We start from the raw sequence: 23,877 nt of genomic DNA on the forward strand, positions 1-23,877 counted from the left end.
CTGGTAGGTTAAAAATTTTAGACATCTTCTTATAGGCAATGAAAAATATAGACGTTTCAAATAAGGAAGGACACATGATTATGGCAAGATTTACAAAAATTAACAGAACCAGTTGATATTTCTTACTCTAGAGAAGAAATAACCAGGCGTTATAGGCATATACTACTAATTTATAGTTAAAATTAATGACCAAAGGCTTTTTCAATTGAAAACATAGTAACAGGAAAAAACCACAGAATTTTACACTCTATAAGAAATTTAACTGTTTTAATTAGTCTTATTTTGAGACAATTTTGACAGCATACTTACTAATTTATGTTGTTAGTAAGACAAAAAACTAAAAAATCACCTTTGACAATCATTTTACCCAATTAACAAATATTCAAACATCTCCTGATTAGTAAAGGAAACTTTTTTCCTAAATTATTAATGTGCTCTAATCTGATAAAATTCCAGTTTCTGGCCATCCAATGTTTTAAGCTATCCTTCGTATGGAGAAAAAAAATTTTGATTAATTTTTTAAAAACTAAATGTTTAAAGCAGAATTTTATGTTTGCCCATGTGTCTTTTTAAAATTATGTCGTTTAATGTTTTTAGCTTTGATCTTTTCTAAAAACCTAGAACAGCTATAACACTGCTCCCAAAGGTACAATTTACAATACAAACTTATAAACCTTCCTTCATAAAGATGAGATTTCAACACTAAAGAGTTCAGGGACTTAAATTACCAAAACAGCACCAAATGTTTATGGTATCACTGTGAATTCAAGAAAAAGGAGCACACAGAATGAGTTTTTAAAAAATAGCGGTTTTTCCAAAACATAATTAAAACTACCATCACCTTAACATTTAAAATAAAATACTTAGATCACTTGTCCAATCATTTATCAATTTATAACACAAAAATAAGCCATCAAAATACATTTGATTTGATAATAAAAAATCCAATTTTTAAATTGACATTAAAAATAAAATCTACTGTATATGCAAGAATAAATTTATGGCCTGATAATGATGTTTATTTATTAGAACCTCAAACCAAATACTTGGGTCAAGACTTTTATTCTTACACAGTATCCTCAAGTTCTTACCTTGGATGAGAAAACAATGACTTTTTCAATACCTTATATACTGACTGCAGATAGCATTGCCTAATTCTATATTACCATTTCCTGCTTTTTTAATATCGTCCCTCCCTCCTGCTTTATGCTGAAGTTTAGCATGTAAGGCAATGCATAGACTATAAAATTATTTCACTTCTGAATATCTGAAGATAAATGTTTTCTATTACAGGGTAAACAATCCAAATTTATTCTTAAGTAAAATGACAAAACAAAATCTACCTGGCATTACTGGACTGTGTCAATCAAATCAGAAACCTCTGGGTCACTTGGACTACTCACAACAGATCTAATATACGATTCATTTTAAAGATTAAGAGAATGAATCACAATAAGAGTTCAACATGAACACTTAACATTATACTCTAAAAGTGAAAGAGAGAAAGGAAAATCAAGGCAAACCAATAAATTGAATTCCTTCTTTCAATATAGATTAATGTTTTTAAAACTAAAACTTTATATTTACTTCATACATCTTTTAAAAAACTCTCTTTGCCAAGTCCTGTAAGATCGGTAGAACTGTAGCTTCTACACTGCTTCTCTTCTATTAAAATAGAAAAAGCAGCACCGCTTCTATCAAAGACCATGCCCCTAATGTGGGCATGCAGTCCAGCTATTCTTGTCTTTTCAAGAAAACCGTTGACTAACCCCTCTGTCTCCTGTAGAGTCAGTTTCCCCTCTTCTACTGGACCATCATCGTGAACAAACGTGCTCTATTATTACACATCTTAAGAAATTCCTCGGGACTTCCCTATAGCTCAGATGGTAAAGAATCTGCCTGCAATGCAGGAGACCTGCGTTCGACTCCTGGGTCAGAAAATTCCTCTCTTGACCTCAGCTCCCCTTCACCTCCACCCTGCACCCCCCACCAACTAGATATGACCATTTCTTTGTTCTACTCACAGGAAAACTTCTTGATCTAGTGGCCTTCATCTCCTATCTCTATTTTCTCACCTTTAATTCACTCTTTAACCCACCCTATTCCTAAACAATCTCCTGAAGCTCAATTGTCAAGGTCACTAATGACTACCCAGTGGCCTAATTCCATTGCCCTCATTTTAGAACAGTAACCTCTTGGGAACACTAGGCCAGGCAGACCACTCCCTTCTACATGAAATAGATGTCATCTCTTGTCCTCTGCGACACGTTCTCCTGCTTCTCCTCTTCCCTCTGATTTCCTCTACTGATTTGTCTCTTCAAGAGTCTTCTAGAACATGAGTGCCTGAGGACTTGTATCAGGACTGCTTTCTCTCCCCACTGTTTTCTCACCTACTCCCAAGGCTTTTAACGTCATCTAATGATGTTAAATCTCAAATTTAAATCCTAACCCTCTTCTGTGAATATCTAACTATTTTTCACTTGGATATCTGATACAGAAAATAAACAGATACTTGATTCACAAATTTCCTGTCCCTCTCCCTACCAGACTTAAATCTTCAAATTCTTACTCCTCTGAAGATTTCTCTCACAAAGAATACACGGACAGTTTTTTTTTTTTTTTTTCTCTCTTACACTGGCAGCCTTGTTCTTCCATACTATTACAGCAGTCTAAGTATTTATGTGCTAAGTCACTTCAGTTGTGTCTGACTCTTTTGACCCTATGGACTGTAGCCCACCAGGCTCCTCTGTCCATTGGATTCTCCAGGCAAGAATACTGGAGTGGGTTGCCATGCCCTCCTCCAGGGGATCTTCCCGACCCAGGGATGGAACCTACGTATCTTACATATCCTACATTGGCAGGTGGGTTCTTTACCACTTGCACCTCCTTATTTTGTGAACAGTATAGTTGGAATTCATTATTTTCTGAATGTAAATGCCCATATACAGTCAAAGTTCTGAATGACAGCTGGATCCAATGGCTAGATTAAAGCAGTAACATCAATAGATAAGGCAGGCAAAATTTCAGCACCATATTAAGGCTCGAGGATGTATGCTACAATTTCTAAGAGGAAGCTAGAATACTAATTCTTTAGATATTCCCAGATTATGTGAATTTTGTTCTTATCAGGCATCAAATACAACAAAAAATAAATCACTGTGAAAACATTGGCAAACAGGCATTTTCCTGAGCAATGCATAAATAATAGAAAAGTATGCAGCACCCTGAAAGTGTTAGACTTTTTTGAATAAATTCACCTTGAGATTATCATAAACACCAAATATAAGATTGCTGATCCAATCCTTATTTAAATGGGGAGTGATACTATAGCCACTTTCAAAGACTATCCTTAATAATCTTTAAATTCTGATATTCAAGCTTTTGCATAGTGTTCTCCTATGCTGAATAGAGCTGACCTGAGTCACCAATGGCTTCCCAGGTGGCTCAGTGGTAAAGAATCCACGTGCCAATGAAGGAGACGCAGGAGACTCAAATTTGATCCCTGGGTCAGAAGATCCTCTAGAAGAGGACATGGCAACACACTCCAGTATTCTTGCCTGGAAAATCCCAAGGGCAAAGGAGCCTCCTGGGGCTCCTTTCACAGGGTCACAAAGAACTGGACATGACTGAGCACACACACGAGTGACCAACAGAACACTGCAGAATCGTGTGACTTCTGAGGTTAGGTCACTGTCAGACACTGTAGCCTCTACCCTGGTCTCTTGGACTGCTTACTGTGGAGCCAGCCTCTGTATTATAAGGACGCTCAGGTAACCTCATGGAAAGGTCAACATTTGGGTCCCAGGATGGCCTTTCCATAAGGTTACCTGAGTGTCCTTACAATGACTACCAACTTGCCAGCCAAATGAGTGAGTGAATGACCCCGGAAGCAGATCCTCTAGCCCTACTCAGCATTTGTTGCTCATGTAGACAGAAAATAAGCAAAATACACAGATTCTTTCACCTTACTGTAATCCGTAACAGAAATTCCTCATAGCCACCCCCTTGAGTAACTAGCAAATGAGCCATCCTTGTCAGATTTTTCCCAATTATTTTTAACCATGGGACCACTTCTGTTAAAGTCCAAACCAGTAGGACTTCCAAACTGAAGGACTAGGTAATCAGATTTAAGCAGAAAGCTGTTTATCCTCTTCCAGTATCTGCTTTGTAACTTTTAAAGTAAAAAACTGTTCTGGAGCTTGAATGACAGTTATCATTATGATTTAAAATTCATAAGTATGTCATGTTCCAGAATGCTACCTTTGGACGAAAACACAAATTAGAGTTTACCACTGCTGCTGCTGCTAAGTCGCTTCAGTCATGTCCGAGTCTGTGCGACCCCAAAGATGGCAGCCCACCAGGCTCCCCCAACCCTGGGATTCTCCAGGCAAGAACACTGGAGTGGGTTGCCATTTCCTTCTCCAATGCATCAAAGGGAAAAGTGAAAGTAAAGTTGCTCAGTCGTGTCTGACTCTTAGCAACCCCACGGACTGCAGCCTACCAGGCTCCTCCGTCCATGGGATTTTCCAGGCACAAGTACTGGAGTGGGGCGCCACTGCCTTCTCCAAGAGTTTACCACAGTAGTATATATATTTGCCCATCTAACAAGCTGTATTTGCAAAATTTGGGTTTCTGTGGACTACAGTTTGAAAAACTAAACAAGAAACTGGTCACAGTGCTTACACTGTTACCTGTGTTAACCACACAGTGGTCGCCTCTGTGGAGGGGACATGTGTAACCAAGAGACAGGGGTGCAAAGTCAAAGTGTGAGTTGCTCAGTTGTGTCCGATTCTTTGTGACCCCATGGACTATAGCCCACCAGGCTCCTCTGTGCAGGAAATTCTCCAGACAAGAATACTGGAGTGGGTTGCCATTCCTTTTCCAGGGTGTCTTCCCAACCCAGGGACTGAACCAGGGTCTCCTGCATTGCAGGCAGATTCTTTTCCATCTAAGCCACCAGGGAAGAGACAGGGGTAGCAGATTTATTTTCATTTCGTTTTCTCTTGCAGTTTTTGATATGTATACTGCATGCCGGTAATATCTGCTCAAGGATATAAATCTTAGTCTCTTTTCCTGACAAAACTACATTTTTTAATGTTTAAAATAAGAGAAACCTAAAACAACTTCAGTACTTATTCAAAATCATGCTCATTACTTTTTAAATTCAACCAAGTAAGACATTATCTCAGTATCTCATTAGTGCCTACATTTGAAGCAAGTTACATGTTACAATGCTAGAAACAGCCAAGATGATATGACAAGAAACAATCTGGCTTTGATAACATAAAAGCAGAGTATGATTTTTTTAAACCGTGTAGGTAGATCAGCCTTAGAAAACAATAAAAGAAAACTGGCGTTGTTATATCAATCCCAGACAAACTAGACCTTAATGCAAAAAGCACTTTCAGAATAAAAGTAGAATACTTCATAACAGTAAGTCACTAAGCAAATATAACTATTACACATCCATCTACTAGGCTTCCCTGATGGCTCAGCAGGGGAAGAATCTGCTGGCAACTCATGAGACACAGGAGATGTGGGTTCGATCCCTGGGTCGAAAAGATCCCCTGGAGAAAGAAATGGCAACCCACTCCAGTATTCTTGCCTGAAAAATCCCATGGACAGGGGAGTCCGGAGGGCTACAGTCTAAAGGGTTGCAAAGAGTCAGACATGACTGAGCAACTAAGCACAGTGTATACATATATTCATCTACCAGCACTGTCTCAAATAAATAAAGCACGAGCTGAGAGAATACAAGGGGAAATATACCTACAGTGGTAAATGGGATATTTTAACACACCCTTGTCTGTGTAACTGATCCAAGCAAACAAAAGGTCACTGAAGATCCTGAAGATATGAAATACGGGATAAACAAGCAAGACCTAATGTAACTATATAGAACACCACATTCAATAACTGTAGAGAAAAAACAGTATACTGGGGCCACAGTGCAGATCTCAAATTTTAAAGGTCTGAAATCACTGACCTTTGAAACACTGAGATTGTTCTCTACTGACACTGTTATGTTGTTAGAGTTCTCTGATGACATTCTTATGTTGTTAGAAATAAAAAACATTCAAAAATAACTAGAAAATCTCCATGTGTTCAGAAATTGAGAAATATAATACATTCAACTTATACAAAAGTTAAAGTAGGTACCAGTGAAAATTAGAAAACATTTTAAAGTGAATTATAAAAGTACTACATATTAAAATTTGAGTAATTTAGCTAGCTAAAACAGTACTTAGAGGGAAATGCTTAGCCTTAAATGCATATATTTAAAAGGGAGAAATGCTGAAAAGTAGTGAACTACAAGAAGTTAGCAAAAGAACAAAAAAGTAAATCCCAAAAATAGAAGGAAGGAAATAAAGAGCAGCAATCAATGCAATAGAGAACAAATATAAAAAAAGGAATCAGCAAGATTCAAAATTTGGTTCCTTTGAGTGATTACTCAATTCCCAGGGAGACTGAATGAGGAAAGACAGAAGGTAGTTTTAGCCTATAACAGACACAAAAAGATAATTCTTTACTGCAACCATTAAATGGATGCTAATACTTATTATAAATAATTTTATGCTAGTAAATTTAAAAGTTTAGATGAAAAAGACAACTTCTTAGGGGGAAAACTACCAAAATAATCAACAGCTAGAAAATCTGAGAAGGCTTAAAAATTAGAAATCAAAGTAGTAATTAAAAATCTTTCTACAAAGAAAATTACCAGCCCAGATGGCTTCTCGGCCAGATTCTCACAGAAATTTAACGGAACAATTCAGTCCTACTTAAACTTTTTCAGAATAGAAAATGAGGGTCAGCTCATTTTATAAGGCTAGTATGAGATAACCGTCGATTTCAAATTCTGACAAGGACAATATAGGCCACCTCACTGATACAAAACTATTAACAGACTATCAAACTGAATCCAGAAATACATAAAAAGAGTAATACTGTAAAACAAAATTAGGTTTATCTCAGAAATCAGGTTAGGTTTAAGATTTTAAATAACATATAATTCACTATATTAATATAGTGAAGGAGAAAATTCATATGGTAATAAAAAGCTGCAACAACAACAAAAAAAGCATTAAATTCAAATAGAACAAAACACAAAATTCTTAGTAAACTGGGTACAGAACGGAACTTCTTTAATATGATAAAAGGTTTTCACAAAAACAAAACGAAACAAGCTTTTAGCAAACAGACTTGGAGTGAAATGCTGAAAGCTTTCTCTTGAAGACCAGGAACCGGAAGGCCGCTCTGGGACGACGGCAGCGGTGTACGTCTTTGACCTGAGGAATAACTTCATGTGTGTTTGCAGTAACATGTTAAGTTCTTCATGTTATTTTTTATATACACCTTGAAATATATATTAAAGATAAGAAAGAAATATTTGGAAATAAAAGGCTAACCTAGCCTATCACTCAAGGTTGGCAACTCCTTAGGTCCTAACCTCTCCCCCACCACCCAGTTAGGATTACTTTCACACCAATTAACATTTATTGGGCTTACAAGACATTGTACAATGTGGCAACATGTATCATGAACCTTAAAAATGTTTATGATGAAACCTTATTTAGTAACTCCATTGCCTATCATCCTATTCTAAGGAAAAAGACAAAGGGAAAAAAATCCACGTGTCAAGACATTCACTGCCCACATGATAATAAGACAGAAAACCTAAACTAAATAACCAACTCCAGGAAACAATTAAGAAAAATAATGTTTACAATGGGATGATACAGTCAATAAAAATAAGATTTATCAAATATTCCAAGAAATGAATATAACCTAATTAAAAAAAATTAGATATATACACATGTTTACACTGTAACGGGGAAAAAGCCCTAGGCACAAAGAAGAAAGTGAGAGACAGAGGGAAGAAGAGAGGGACGGAGGGTAATGAAAGCAGGAGGGAAGGGTTGGGAGAGACGAAAACTACACTGGTTGTCTTCATATGATCAGCTTATGAATGTGACCTGTACTTTTGTAGTTCCTGAATTTTCTTTAATGACTACAGCAAACTTTAGGAATGGGATATATAAGAACTGACGAAAGTAATCACAAACCTAAATAAAGTATCCTAAGTATTTTAAAAAGTTCCTTCAAAGGGTAACTTTAAAATTTCAACTTGTATCTCCGTACCATTTTATTCAGATAAATTATTTTTTAACATTTAAATTGTGTTAAGTCTATCATATGCTAATTAGCACAGAGAGAACTTCTAATCATAATTATATTTAAAATAATATAACTTAAAAATAATAATTAGATTTCCAAAGATACATCATCTCCAATTTTCTAGCTAGAAAGTGAAAAGTGAAAGTGAAGTTGCTCAGGCGTGTCCCGCTCTTTTGCGACCCCATGGACTGTAGCCTACGAGGCTCCTCCATCCATGGAATTTTCTAGGCACGAGTACTGGAGAGGGTTGCCATTTTCTTCTCCAGAAGATCTTCCCCACCCAGGGCTCAAAGCCGGGTCTCCCCACGTTGCAAGCAGACGCTTTTCCCGTCTGAGCCACCAGGGAAGTTCCCTTGTGGCTCAGGTGGTAAAGAATCTGCCTGCAATGTGGGAGACCTGGGTTCAATCCCTGGGTTGGGAAGATCCCCTGGAGAAAGGCTGGCTACCCACTCCAGTATTCTGACCTAGAGAATTCCATGGACTATACAGTCCATGGGGTCACAAAGGTCAGACATGACTGACTGACTTTCTAGCTAGCTGCTGCTGCTGCTAAGTCACTTCAGTTGTGTCCAACTCTGTGTGACCCCATGGACTGCAGCCCACCAGGCTCCTCCGTCCATGTGATTTTCCAGGCAAGAGTACTGGAGTGGGGTGCCACTGCTTTCTCCAGACTTTCTAGCTAACGCCCCCATAATTCTAACCAGTTTGCTCCTTGACAGCTAAAGGAGAAAATGATCAACAAACAGGCTTCAGGCAATTATCTTTATAAAAACAAAATAATCGTTTGTCTCTTAACATAAAACTGTTAGTGGCTCCTTGGTTTTTTGAAAGCCACTTTCATCCTCAGGGCTGCTATCTCTGGTATTTTCTGACTGGTTATGAGAGATGTCACAAATAATTTTACATCAATAATAAAGTATAACTTTTTAAAGCTTATCATTAGAAATAATAATTTTATTGTTGTTGCTGCTGTTCTGTCACTAAGTGTGTCTGACTCTTTTCCGACTCCCTGAACTATAGCCTGCCAATCCATAGGATTTCCCAGGCAAGAGTACTGGAGTGGGTTGCCACTGCTTTCTCCAGGGGATCCTCCCAACCCAGGGATCGAACCCATGTCTCCTGTGTCTCCTGCTTTGGCAGGCGAATTCTTTACCAGTGAGCCACCACAGAAGCCATTCAGTATTGACTGAGCGTTTGTTAGGAGGCCAAGAACTAAAGGTATTGTGCTAATGAATGAAACAGTTGAAAATCATTAGATCACAGAGTTAAACACAACTGGCATTTTAGCATTTTAAAGCCTTGAATAGACCAACCCAATCCTACTTTGGATGACTTTCCATAACATGTTACAGAAAAACCCGAACAAACTTTGGCCAACCCAATACCTTCTCTAGGTCTCTGACTTTCTTTTAAAACACTCCAGGCTTTGCCTGCTGCCATACCTCTGGCTCAAGCTGTTCCCTTTTTTCTTCATTCATCAGCACCTGTAGAATGCTCACCGCAAGCCAGGCACTGTCCCTGACATGAGAGAAGGAAAAAGTCTTTTCTATTCTTTGTATCCTTTTGAAGTCCAGGTCAAGTTGCACTTCTTTCTCCAAGGGTTACTCACTATCTTCTCCATACTCGGAATGCTATTATTGTCCCAAACAGTAGCTCCCAATCTTCGATACAGGAAGCCATTTTCAACATCAAAGTGTTTCATGAATTCTATTCTCACTCCTCAGGTGATTTCATCTGGTCCCATGGACTGAAACACCATCTAGGTGTTTGATAATTTCCGACATTTATCTCTAGCTCTCTCTCTCTCTTAAACTCCTAGCTAATATATATATATACCTGTGTGTGTGTGTGTTTGTGTGTATACTCAACGTCTCCAGTTGAGTGTCTGATAGGCATTTCAAACAAAGTCACATCCACAACAAATCTGATTTAATCCTCCAAACCTGCTTCCCGCTAACCAGTACCCCTTGCCCCGCAGTTTCTATCTAGTAACATATACCACCTTTCACCCAGTTGCTCACATCAAACAACTCAGAGCCATCCTTTATTTCTATTTTCCTCACACCCCACATCAATTCCATCAATAAACTGTCATTACTTCACCTTCTAAATAGATCACAAATCCGATCACTTCTTTGGTCCTCCACCACTACCACCTTGCCCAAGCACGACATTTCCAACCTAGATTACTGTAAGTTTCCTAACTGATTTTCCTACTTGCATTCTTACCTCGACACAAATCAATTTTCCAAACAGGGCCAGAGTAATCCTCTAAAAATCAAGTCAAACCTGGATATTCCCATGCTTCACACCCTTCAGTGGTTTCCACCTCATAATAAAAGCAAGTCTCTAAATGACCTCCAGGACTCTCCTTGGTCTCCCCTCCCGACACCTGCCCCCTGACCTGTCCCGCCACCTCTCCTGCCACACCCTCCTTTCTCTCACTCTGCTTCAGCCACGGCCTCCCACATCCTGTTCTTCCAACATGCCAAGGACACTTCCACGTCAGAAGCTGCTGCTTCCTCTACCCGAACAGTTTCTTCCAGATAGTTCCATGCCTTAATCCACTTCACTTAGAAAAGGGCTTCTCAAAAAGCCTTTTCTCACCAAACTACCTGAAGTATTATACTATCCTGTTACTTTTTAATCCCCTGAATCTATCTTATTCTGTTTCAAAACCTATTAGCTTCCTGACGTGTGTGTGTGAGACTGAGTATGCACACATGAATAATGTCTATGTCCCTCACTGATATTTAAGCTCCAAGAAAGCATAGCTCTATTTTGTTTACCATTGTTGTTACATTATGTGCCAACAGCAGGCTTTCAAAAATACTTGTTGAAAGAACAAAAAACAGTAACTGGTTTTAGTTTTGCTGAGAAAATAATGATGGAACACTACTAGAATTCAGTAAAGCTTTCAAATGAATCCATTCTCAATCACAAGAGCATTATACACATACTTTGGTGGTAGGAGTACAACGTTCATAATTCAGGGTTCAGTAACAGGAAGGAATGGGGACTTCCTATGTTTCTCTGCTGCTGCTGCTGCTGCTGCTGCTGCTGCTAAGTCGCTTCAGTCGTGTCCGACTCTCTGCGACCCCAGAGACGGCAGCCCACCAGGCTCCCTCGTCCCTGGGATTCTCCAGGCAAGAACACTGGAGTGGGTTGCCACTTCCTTCTCCGCCCCTTCCCATATCCTTCCTTCCTGTCTCACTCATCCATAAATGGTTACTGTGTACCACTAAGTCAGAGAGTATTCTACACATTAAGAATACATAGACAATTAAGACAAATTAATGCATGAGACATATAAACATAATAACCATAGAATATGGCATGTAATAGAGTTTTGTAAAGTTGTAACATAACAGAGGAAGTAATCAACTTTTAGGGGTAGGTGCTCAGGGAAGTTTCAACAGTGATGACATTCAACAAATACTTGCAAAATCAAATAACAAAAGATATACTTCATTTTACTTTACATACAAAATGAGAGTATTGAGTTTGAAAGTGCTACAGTAATTTGCTACCATGAGATAAGCCAGCTTGAGAATGAAACCAAAACAAGAGGAATGACAGAGCAGAACAAATCACAGAAACAAAGCCAAGTCCTTGATGGTCTCAGACTGGACGAAGCCCTAGCTGACGTTCAAGGACAAGATCTAATCATGCCCTTTACTGTGTGGGCCGTCTGAATTTGGTTTTCTGTTACTTGCAATATAAGTATACAGATGAATCTCCATGAATTCTTTCAAAACCCAAAGCATTTGTTATTTCAGTGTATAGGGGCTCTATTGGTATTTTGGAAGGGACAATTCTTGTTTTGTGGGCAAACATCACAGGACACTTGGTATATCTCATCTCTACCAGTAACTGAACCGGACCTCACAATCACTGTGACAACCAAAAAAACGAAATCCATAGATTTCCAAATACCTCTCATCTCCAAGAACCACAAATCTATTCCCTAATATTGCTACATATATCCATTTCTCACAGTGCATGCGTAAATGCACTTAACAACCACCTTAAAAGAAGTGGGATGTAACACTCAAATATACAAATTTTATATAATAATCCAATTTTAATTAGTCATTCATGACTATCTAAATGACTGATCCAGTCCTAAGTATAGCTTATATCAGCTCTTGAGATAAGCAGTGCTTTAAGTCTGCTACTACTATCTGAAAATTCACATTCATTTAAGCTTACTTCTCTACACAATACTATCAGTATATGTCACTGACAATGTTGGTTACCTTCCCTGTAGCCATTCATCTAATTTCTTCCTAGACTGAAATGCCAGACATTGTTTTTTCCAGTCCCCTTGCAACTAGGGCATAAGTAATAGCCTCTTGAGAAACCTATATGCAGGTCAGGAAGCAACAGTTAGAACTGGATATGAAACAACAGACTGGTTCCAAATAGGAAAAGGAGTACGTCAAGGCTGTATATTGTCACCCTGCTTATTTAACTTCTATGCAGAGTACATCATGAGAAACGCTGGACTGGAAGAAGCACAAGCTGAAATCAAGATTGCTGAGAAAAATATCAGTAACTTCAGATATGCAGATGATACCACCCTTATGGCAGAAAGTGAAGAGGAACTCAAAAGCCTCTTGATGAAAGTGAAAGAGGAGAGTGAAAAAGTGGGCTTAAAGCTCAACATTCAGAAAACTAAGATCATGGCATCTGGTCCCATCCATCGCTTCATGGGAACTAGATGGGGAAACAATGGAAACAGTGTCAGACTTTATTTTGGGGGGCTCCAAAATCACTGCAGATGGTGACTGCAGCCATGAAATTAAAAGACGCTTCCTCCTTGGAAGAAAAGTTATGACCAACCCAGATAGCATATTGAAAAGCAGAGACATTACTTAGCCAACAAAGGTCCATCTAGTCAAGGCTATGGTTTTTCCCGTGGTCATGTATGGATGCGAGAGTTGGACTGTGAAGAAGGCTGAGCACCAAAGAATTGATGCTTTTGAACTGTGGTGTTGGAGAAGACTCTTGAGAGTCCCTTGGACTACAAGGAGATCCAACCAGTCCATTCTGAAGGAGATCAGTCCTGGGTGTTCTTTGGAAGGAATGATGCTAAAGCTGAAACTCCAGTACTTTGGCCACTTCATGCGAAGAGTTGACTCATTGGAAAAGACCCTGATGCTGGGAGGGATTGGGGGCAGGAGGAGAAGGGGACAACAGAGGATGAGATGGCTGGATGGCATCACTGACTCGATGGACATGAGTCTGAGTGAACTCCGGGAGCTGGTGATGGACAGGGAGGCCTGGCGTGCTGTGATTCATGGGGTCGCAAACAGCCGGACACGTCTGAGCGACTGAAATGAATAAGGCCAAAATGAAATCTGATACAGGCTTTCTGTGAAAGGTTTCTTCAAGAGATGAGAGGGCAAACTTCCTCCTGTCTTTGGTGGTTGTGTCAGAATGTGCTGCCTGGAGCAGAAAGAGAAACATGCAACTATGAAAGGATAAACCTGAGCACAAAGGTCATCACACTACAGAGAAAGACGGAAAGCACTTGGATTTAATCTAGAAGGGAAGCCAGTCTGAGCATGAAACCCAAATGGGAGGACAAAGTTTAGAGGAAAACGGAAAAACAGAACCTCAGTCCTGACTAAGGACTGAGGACTAAAGGACTAAACAAAGCTAAGTTTATGAATAAACCGCCCTTTAAACTAATCCTACCTATGCACTTGCCAATTACCTGAGCTAATACACTTCTGTTTTTAAATCCTATTTGCATCCTAACTGATACAGGAAACGGCTATGTTTAGGGGGAAGAGCAAAATCAAGACACTGCAGGAAATTTAAAGAAACTTTCAGAGACATAAGAGAATCAGGAACTATAAAGCTAAGAAACAAGAAATCAGATCATTTCATTCCTATAGAGTATATTTCAAAAGTGGTCTAAGAAAACCAAGGATGATTGAGATAAGGCCATTAGATTTGGTAATTAGATTGTCAAGATGACTTTTTAAAAAGCAATTTCAGTGCTGCAATGGTAAAAGAAGTCAGTGCAAAGGAAAGAAGAATTCATACTTTTAAGAACTCCATAATGGACCAAACCCTTGGAAAGATATGTAACACGTGTTAAACTCCGTTGATTACAACTCTGTGAGGTAAGTATAACATTCTGTGCTGTGCTTAGTCACTCAGTCTTGTCCGACTCTTTGTGATGCCATGGACTATAGTCCACCAAGCTCCTCTGTCCATGGTGATTCTCCAACAAGAATACTGCATTGGGTTGCCACGCCCTCCTCGTATACCATTCTACTTTACAGATAAAGAATACAGCCTGAGCAGTAACTTGCCACAACCACACAGACAGTAATGGGTTTCAGTAGACTTTAAAATCAGATCTTTGAAGCTTAAAAGTAAATGTTCTTCCTACTATATCCCGTCATGGATCATAGCCTTGTTGCAGTAAAGGGGCTTGTGTAACTCAATGAAGCTATCAGCCATGTTGTGCAGGGCCACCCAAGACAGACAGGTCACAGTGAAGAGTTCTGACAAAACGCAGTCCATGGGAGGAGGAGACGGCACGCCACTCCAGTATTCCTGCCGCAAGAACCCCACAAACAGTGTGAGGCAAAAAAAACATGACACCGGAAGATGAGCACCACCATCAAAAGGTGTCCAACATGCTCCTGGGCAAGAGTGGAGGGCAGTCGTTACTAGTTCCAGAAAGAATGCAGTGGCTGGACCAAAGCGGGAATGACGCTCAGTTGTGCGGATGTGGCTGATGGTTAAAGTCTGACGCTGTAAAGAGCAATATTGCATAAGAACCTGGAACCTTAGGTCCATGAATCAAGGCAAATTGGATGTGGTGAAGCAGATGGCAAGAATGAACATCTTACGAATCATTGAACTAACATGGATGGGAATGGGTGAATTTAATTCAGATGACCATTATATCTACTACTGTGGGCTAGAATCCCTTAGGAGAAAGGGAGTACCCCACTCCAGTACTCTTGCCTGGAAAATCCCATGAACGGAGGAGCCTCGCAGGCTGCAGTCCACTGGATCACTGAGGGTCGGACACGACTGAGCGACTTCACTTTCACTTACTGGAGAAGGAAAGGGCAATCCACTCCAGTGTTCTTGCCTGGAGAATCCCAGGACGGGGGAGCCTGGTGGGCTGCGATCTATGGGGTTGCACAGAGTTGGACATGACTGAAGTGACTTAGCAGCAGTCCTTATAGTCAACAAGAGTTCTAAATGCAGTACTTGGGTGCAATCTCAAAAAAAAAAAAAAAAAATCTCAGTTTGTTTCCAAGGCAAACTGTTCAATATTACAGTTATCTTAAGTCTATGCCCCAACCACTAATGCCAAAGAAGCTGAAGTTGAACAGTTCTATGAAGCAGAACTGTTGTAGTTCTCGAACTACACTTCTAGAACAAACACCAAAAAAAGATGTCCTTTCCATCACAGGGGATTGGAATACAAAGTAGGAAGTCAAGAGACACCCAGAATAACAGGCAAGTTTTGCCTTGGAGTGCAAAAGCAGGGCAAAGGCTAATGGAGTTTTGTCAAAAGAACATGCTGGTCATAGCAAACACCCTTTTCCAACAACCAAGAGACAACTATACACATGGATATCACCAGATGGTCAATACCAAAATCAGATTGATTATGTTCTTTGCAGCTGAAGATGGAAAAGCTCCACACAGTCAGCAAAAACAAGACCTGGAGCTGACTGTGGTTCAGATCATGAGCTCCTAATAGCAAAATTCAGGTCTAAAGTGAAGAATGTAGGGAAAACAACTAGGTCATTTAGATATGACCTAAATTAAATCCCTTATGATTATACAGTGGAGGTGACAAATGGATTTAAGAGATGAGATCTGGTAGAGAAAGTGTCTACCAGATTCATAACACTGAAAGAGGTTCATATATTTGTATATGAGTTTATTGAAAGCGATTCATATGTTTGTATATGAGTTTATATACAAAGTTCATCACCGTAAAGAGGTTCATAACATTGTATAGGAGGCAGTGACCACAGTACTTCGAAGAAAAAGAAATGCAAGAAGGTAAAGTGATTGTCTGAGGAGACTTTACAAAGAGCTGAGGAAAGGAGAGAAGGGAAAGGCAACGGAGAAAGCGAAAGATACACTCAACTGAATGCAGGGATCCAGAGAATAACAACGAGAGATAAGAAGTCCTTCTTAAACGAACAATGCAAAGAAATAGAGGAAACCAACACAATGGCAAAGACTAGCGATCTCTTCAAGAAAACTGGAGACGTCAAGGGAACATTTCATGCAAGAATGGGCACCATAAAGGACAGAAATGGTAAGCACCTAATAGAAGGAGAAGATATTAAGAAGAGGTGGCACAAATACACAGAACAGTACACCAGTTGGTGTGGTCACTCACCTAGAGCCAGACATCCTGGAGTGTGGAATCAAGGGGCCTTAGGAAACATTACTACCAACAAAGCTAGTGGAGGTGATAGAATTCCAGTTGAGCTATTTAAAATTCTAAAAGATGATGCTGTTAAAGTGCTGCACTCAATATGTCAACAAATTTGGAAAATTCAGTAGTGGCTACAAGACTGGAAAAGGTCACAGCTTTCATTCCAATCCCAAAGAAAGGTAATGTCAAAGAAATGTTCAAACTACCACACAACTGTACTCATTTCACATGCTAACAAGCTTACGCTCAAAATCCTTAAAGGTAGGCTTCAAAAGAATGTGAACCTAGAACTTTCAGATGTACAAGCTAGGTTTTCAAAAGGCAGAGGAACCAGGGAGCAAACTGCCAACATTTGTTGGATCATAGAGAAAGCAACAGGATTTCAGAAAAACGTCTGCTTCTGCTTCACTGATTGTGCAAAAGCCTTTGAATGTGTGGATCATAACAAACTGTGGAAAATTCTTAAAGAAATAGCAGTACCAGACCATTTTACCTGCCTCCTGAGAAACCTATATGCAGGTCAAGAAGCAACAGTTAGAACCGGACATTGAACAACTGACTGGTTGCAAACTGGGAAAGAGTACAATAAAGCTGTATATTGTCACCCTACTTATTTAACTTATATACAGAGTACATCATGAGAAACGCTGGGCTGGAGGAAGCACAAGCTGGAATCAAGATTGATAGGAGAAATATCAACAAACTCAGATATGAAGATGATACCATAAGGGTATCATCTGCCTTCACTCTAAGGGCAGAAAGTGAAGAGGAACTAAAGAGCCTCTTGATAAGGGTTAAAGAAGAGCATGAAAAAGTTAGCTTGAAACTCAACATACAAGAAACTAAGATCATGGCATCTGGTCCCATCTCTTCATGACAAACAGAAGGGAAAAAACTGGAGGCAGTGATAGATTTTATATTCTTGAGTTCCAAAATCACTGTGGATGGTGACTGCAGCATGGAATTAAAAGATGCTTGCTCCTTGGAAGAAATTCTATGACAAACCTCAGCAGCATACTAAAAAGGAGAGACATCACTTTGCTGACAAAGGTGCATATAGTCAAAGCTATGGTCTTTCTAGTAGTCACAGACGGATAAGAGTTGGACTATAAAGAAGACTGAGTGTCAAAGAATTGAGAATTGTGGTGCTGGAGAAGCCTCTTAAGAGTCCCGGGACTGCAAGGAGATCAACCAATCCTAAAGCAAATCAACCCTGAATATTCATTGGAAGGATTGATGCTGAAGCTGAAGCTCCAATACTTTGGCCACCTGATGCGAAAAGCCAACTCACTGGAAAAGACCCTGATGCTAGGAAAGACTGAAGACAAAAGGAGAAGGAGGTGACAGAGGATGAGATGGCTAGGTAGTGTCACCGACTCAACGAACATAAATTTGAGCAAACCCCGGGAGATAATGGAGGACAGAGGAGTCTGCCATGCTGCAGTCCATGGGGTTGAAAACAGCTGGACCCCACTGAGCAACTGAACAACTATACCAGGCTCCTAGGATTAAAGAATAAAAATACAGTGGCACAGCAGGCTCAAAATTCAGACTGCCTTCTGTGAGTTGCACGGCACACAGCACTGTGTTTGGCAGCTCTGGCAAAGATATATTTAAGCGTGTATGTAGGCTAGAGAGAACGAGACTTAAAAAGGAGTGTTAATGGATAATTACTGAGAAAGAAAGATAGAGAGGGATACCATGGACACATCTGGAGAAGGTTGCTCTTGAAGAAAAGGAAGGAGAATTCCTTCTTTTCAGAAAAGGGTAAGTAAAGAAATGATATCAGGCTAGAAACGATTATACCTCCGATGTTTGAGATTTTTCTCAGGAAAGGAAAAGATAAAGTTACTTGCTATAAAAACTTTCATGAAGTAAGACAAAAAAAACCCAAAAAACAAAAACACAACCGACATTAAAGATTTGGAAGATAACAGAACACTAATTGGTATGAAAACAAACCAAAATCCTCACACAACTGTCTCCTGTATCCTTCACGGATCAAAAAGTGATGAGGCCTGTTCAGAATTGGGCACTAAAAAGATAAACTGACATAAAGTTAAGTATTCTAAGGTATCAATGACAGGCTGGTAAAAACTGATGACCATGGGACCCTGGTGACAAGGGGAGGCAAATGCAAAGAGCAGTAGGCTAATGAATTGAATGAATTGAGACACAAAGATGGCAGGGCTCCTAAAGAAGAGGGGAAGAGAGAGAGAGAAAACAGGTTCCGTAAGTGTGGAAGAGTGGATTGCTTGTGGTCAGACAGGTCTTGACACAATGCCTCAGGCAATGAGCTACTGATTAGGGCTCAGCACTATCCTTTCAGCTAAAAGCACAGAATTGAGAGACAATCACCTCTAAAGACACGCAGTCCTTGGGTGCAGGAAACCAAGAGCCTTCCCGGGTGGCACTAGTGGTAAAGAACACACCTGCCAGTGCAGGAGACTTGAGAGGTGCGGCCCAGCCCCTGGGTCGGGAATACCCTCTGGAGGAGGAAATGGCAACCCACTCCAATACTCTTGCCTGAAGAATTCCCATGGACAGAGGAGTCTGGCTGTCCACAGGGTCGCAAAGAGACGGACATGACTGAAGCGACTCAGCACAGCAACAAACAAGTGAGTGAGTTTGCCCGTACAGGAATCAAACATTTAAAATATCTCCTCTCCTTTTAAAATGAACAATTCTATCTCCAAATTTAAGAAATTCATCAAGAGGACAAAAGTCTACAATAAAGGTTAAGGCAGATGTGTGTCAGGAGGTAGAACGAGAAGTTAAATCTGTCAGGCCAATTGTAACCCACCTGTTAAAGATTTTTAGCACAGAATTCCAATAAGGCAACAACGGTTTGTGCTTTAGTAACTCTGGAGAGCACCTAGCATGGCTTCAAAAAAAGGATATCACTCAATTTAATTTTAAAAGGTCCACCTACTGCAATCTCAATGGACAAGCTATCATTTATATTCATAATCTCATGTTTTGCCATTCTGCTGCTCTTGACACATTATCCAATTATAGGAAAAAATGGGAAAAATCAGACATGGCAACTTCCTCCACTACTACATCCCTCCTTCACTTTGCGCTTTTTACACCATTAATTCTGACTACTCTTGCCCTAGTAATTAAAGAAGAAATGACACAACCTAAATTTTGCAGAAAATATCAAGTACAATAAGGATCGTCAAGTAGTACTAATAACAATTGAGAATCCAAGAAATTTGGTAAGTTTCAAGTTTAAAAAGCGTTTTCTCCATTTTAGTCCTTTCCAAATAAAACAAAGGTCTCGGACAACACAAGATTTTGAAGCTTCAGTGGACAATTTAGGCTAACAGTGAATAAAATAATCACTAAAATCACTGATCCTTTCTTGGGCTATTACATTTCTTACCTTCATAAAGCCTTCTTTTAAAACAGGACCACTTCTCAATTCTTTCCCTGGATCTAGTATACATATGTCCCCCCGCCCCCCCACCAAAGTTTAGAGACCTAAGACTTGCTGTAGTCAGAAAAGGATTAATTTAGATGAAGAATCACTTGCCGTCACTGGCACCATTCCTCAACTTTGCAGGAGTTCGATAGTCAAATTCCCAAAACCATCCCAGTCTCCTGGGGCCTGGATTCCCCCAACAAGATGAACAAAATCCACTGGCGTCTGGATAGCAAGCTTTTCTTTGTAAGTCTATAAGCCAGGGTAAGCTTTCCAGACAGTTAAAAGACTTCTCAAGGAAGCAAGAAGGTCGAAACCAGGAAGATGGGGAGGTGACTGAAACAGGCAGACGACCCACCCACCTAACGCAAAGGAGAGACCGCTTGCAAGGGTTGACGCTTCAGCAGGAGCCAGGAAAGGTTGCGGAGGGCGGCCGGCGCCGCGACCCCCAGCCCCTGGGTGGGAATGGAGGGCATGCAAAGCCAGGGGCCAGCCGGAGGCCTGGAGCGGGGCGCGGAGAGGGGGCGGGACGTGGAGACAAGGGAGCGGCAGAGTCCGGCTGAGCACCACCAGGGTCTGAGCCACGGCGTGGCAAAGCCGAGAAAGCTTTGCCCAAAGAGGAGACACCGAAGCCTGCATCTTCACCCACCTGCCAGACGCTCGCCCCGCGGACAGAAGCACGGACGCAGCCCGGGCGCTTCCTCTCCTGCCGGACACAGCCCCTGCCGCCGCCGGAGCTCCGGGACCGGACAGCACAGGGCGGTACCGAAGCAGGCAAAGCGGCGACCGCACTCGAGCAGAGGGGGGTGTACATAGGGGTCGCTCAGGCTCGGGAAGGCAGCTCTGTGCTTGACCTTCCTCACCGGTGGCCAACGGCGCTCCCTGGGAACAGCATCCCGCCTCGGCCCGCTGCGCCCGGGCCTTCGCCCGCGGCTCCCCCCGGCAGCGGCCGGGCTTCCGGCGGCCACACCCCGCCCCCGCGCTACTCGGCCGCCGCCATCTTGTCGGAGGCGGGAAGACCGCACTGCGCAGGCGCGCGCCGAGGCTGCCGGCTCCCCGAGCCGCGCCGCGAGGGAATCGTAACGCGCAGGCGCGCTGCCAAGGCCGGCTTCGGCACCGCCGTCTGCTCTCTTGCACTGGTGCTGCCAGGCTTAGTGGGCCAGTCTCAAACTGTACTGCAGCCGAGTTAATAGACCCATCTGCGCACCCCACAGCCAGTCATTGTGTAAAAACCTATCTGTATGCCAGGTCCCGGGACAGGCGCTGGGGAAAGATTAGTAAAACGCGGCTCCAGCGCTAAAGGTGTTCCTAAGCTAGTGAAAAAGGACGGGAATGAACGAGTGATTTCCACAGTTCTTGTTTTTACCTGCGCGCCACCTTCGCTCTCTTGCCCCTCCGATTTTAACTGAAAACACCTCTTCCAGGAAGTCCTCGCTCACACAACTGGGCCAGTTCTAACATCTTGCGTTACCTCTTTAAGCTTTATTTCATTCAACATAAATTCAACAAGTAATATTTGAGTTTCCTTTATATTCTAGATATGATTCTGGTTATAGCGATAAGGAAAATAAACTCATGGGACTTATATTTTAGGGGAGAGTATAAAACAAACAAAAAGAACTTTTAGAAATCAAAAAATAACATTTGATAGTGATGAGGGATGGGAAGAGAAAAAAAACCACCAGAAGTTAATGTTGGGTGAGGGGTGGTACTTAGCGATCTCTCTCCAGAGATGACACTTGATCTGAGGCCTGACTGACCACAGGGGCCAGAAGTCATGAGAATCATCTGGGCAGAGTGTTCTCGACAGAAGAACAGCAAACGCAGCAAACCTCTCATTCTTGAGGTGGGAATGAGTTCAGGTCAGTTCAGTTCAGACGCTCAGTCGTGTCCGACTCTTTGCGACCCCATGAATCGCAGCACGCCAGGCCTCCCTGTCCATCACACCGCATAAAGGACAGAAAGGATAGGTGATATGGTTGCCTGGGGAGGATATGAGGTTGGGGCAGGGGGAACAGGGGCAATTTAGGTAGGGCATTGAGCCCATGTTAAGAGCTGGATTTTTACTTCATGGTGGCCCCTCTATCTTGTTGACACTGCCAGAACTACTCCTCAAACACTTCTAGCTCCTGACTGCCTCATTGCACATGCTGATTCCACTGTCTTGAAGACACTTGCTCTTGTTCTTTACACATCTAGCTTCTCATCTTTCAGGTTTCAGTTTAAATGTCCCCTCAGAAAGGCCATCCTTCCTAAACTAAATATCCCACCTGCCCTTGCATTAGTCTCCACATTGCACCTGACCATTTCTTTTAGGGCACTGAACATATTTCTCAATTATCTATTCATTGCTTCTTCACCATTCAGTTCACTAAACTGAATTCCACCAGGGAGGGAAGATGTTTAACTTACTCCATGCCTAGCACCATGCCTGGCATGAGTGATCACTCAATATGTGTGCTGTTTTTAGGAATGTCCAGTTTGTCAGCACTTAAGGCAATGGCACCCCACTCCAGTACTCTTGCCTGGAGAGTCCCATGGACGGGGGAGCCTAGTAGGCTGCAGTCCATGGGGTCGCTGGGGGTCGGACATGGCTGAGCGACTTCACTTTCACTTTTCACTTTCATGCATTGGAGAAGGAAATGGCAACCCACTCCAGTGTTTTTGCCTGGAGAATGCCAGGGACAGGGGAGCCTGGTGGGCTGCCGTCTTTGGGGTCGCACAGAGTTGGACACGACTGAAGTGACTTAGCAGCAGCAGCAGCAAGTAGTCAGTGGTATACTACATTGTTTTACACTGGTTTTTAAACATAAATGCAAGTCATTTCCTGTTTATATACCCTTTGCTAGATTATAAATAAGAACTTTGGCAAAAGAGAGAGAGAGGAAGAGAATGAGATGAAGAGGAGGTGACGGGGTAGTGGGCAAAGATTGTATTTTGCATATATTTGCAGGACTGGGAGTGGAAGTCTTCAATTTAGTGAAGTACCTATTATATGTGTCCTGCATTCAGCTAGATACTTAATTCTCACTACAGCCTTGCTAGGTAGTTATCCTTAGTTTTATACATAGCAAACGAGAGAGATTAAGTCACTTGCCCAAGGTCCTACATTAAGAGATGGTGCCAACCATAAAGTTCATGCCCTTCCCTTCTAGAGAAACTGGATTTTGAGATGGGTTTATTTGGTGATTTGATTCTGTGTCATTCGCAGGCTTTTATTAGCCATTTCAGCCACTGCCATTTAAGAATCCCAATCATACTGCTGTTGTTGTATAGGATCTCAACAAAGGGCCTGATTTGAGATTGCTGTGATTTTTTTTTTTTCCTTTTGGACTAGGGCAGAGCTCATTTTACCATTTCCTTTTCATGTCTTTTTAAAATTTGTATTTTTTTAATTAATAATGTGTACACGTTTGATCAAAGGAAAAGAGATACAGAAAAATGGGTGCATTTCCTAAATGCTAGCTGCATCCCCTTGGTTAGGCTTGTTACTGTATGACTAACTCTTTCATCTAGGTCCCAAGTAGTACTTTAGACATCAAAGACAGTTCTCTGGCAAAGAGTGACATCCTCACCACAACAATCACTTATCCCATTTACTCATCAAAATTATACACCATCATTTCCCTCTAAACAGGATAGCTGGGGAAAGCTACAAGAAAGGATAGGGCCGCTATCCTGTATCCAGGGCCATTCAGTCTTTAGATGAAGGCATTCAGCTTTTTTAATATCATTAACTCATGATAGCGTACACTTGTCAATCAAACCCAGTTAGTCCATAAGCTAACCAAATAGTAGGTGGGAATACATACTTAAAAAGATTCTTCGATCTTCTACC

The 23,877-nt window shown here is 41.3% G+C and overlaps 1 protein-coding gene across 8 annotated transcripts in view; it reads right to left on the reverse strand.

Moving 5' to 3' along the window:
• Nucleotides 1–21,024, reverse strand: part of APC (APC regulator of WNT signaling pathway) — a 131,903-nt gene extending 110,879 nt beyond the window's left edge. For 4 of the 8 annotated variants that reach the window (XM_019968012.2, XM_070796623.1, XM_019968009.2 and 1 more), the window contains exon 1: nucleotides 20,689–20,826. Coding sequence is in view for 4 of the 8 variants with exons in the window: in XM_070796617.1 (XP_070652718.1) it covers nucleotides 20,689–20,853 (165 nt within the window). In the remaining 4 variants the exon portion in view is untranslated. Of the gene's footprint in view, nucleotides 1–20,688 lie in introns of all 8 variants that reach the window. The other 4 variants (XM_070796622.1, XM_019968011.2, XM_019968008.2 and 1 more) reach the window with 2 other exon arrangements.
• Between the last annotated feature and the right edge of the window lie 2,853 nt (nucleotides 21,025–23,877).

This window comes from Bos indicus, chromosome 10 (genome assembly GCF_029378745.1).
Source record: "Bos indicus isolate NIAB-ARS_2022 breed Sahiwal x Tharparkar chromosome 10, NIAB-ARS_B.indTharparkar_mat_pri_1.0, whole genome shotgun sequence".
NCBI classification, from domain to species: domain Eukaryota; kingdom Metazoa; phylum Chordata; class Mammalia; order Artiodactyla; family Bovidae; genus Bos; species Bos indicus.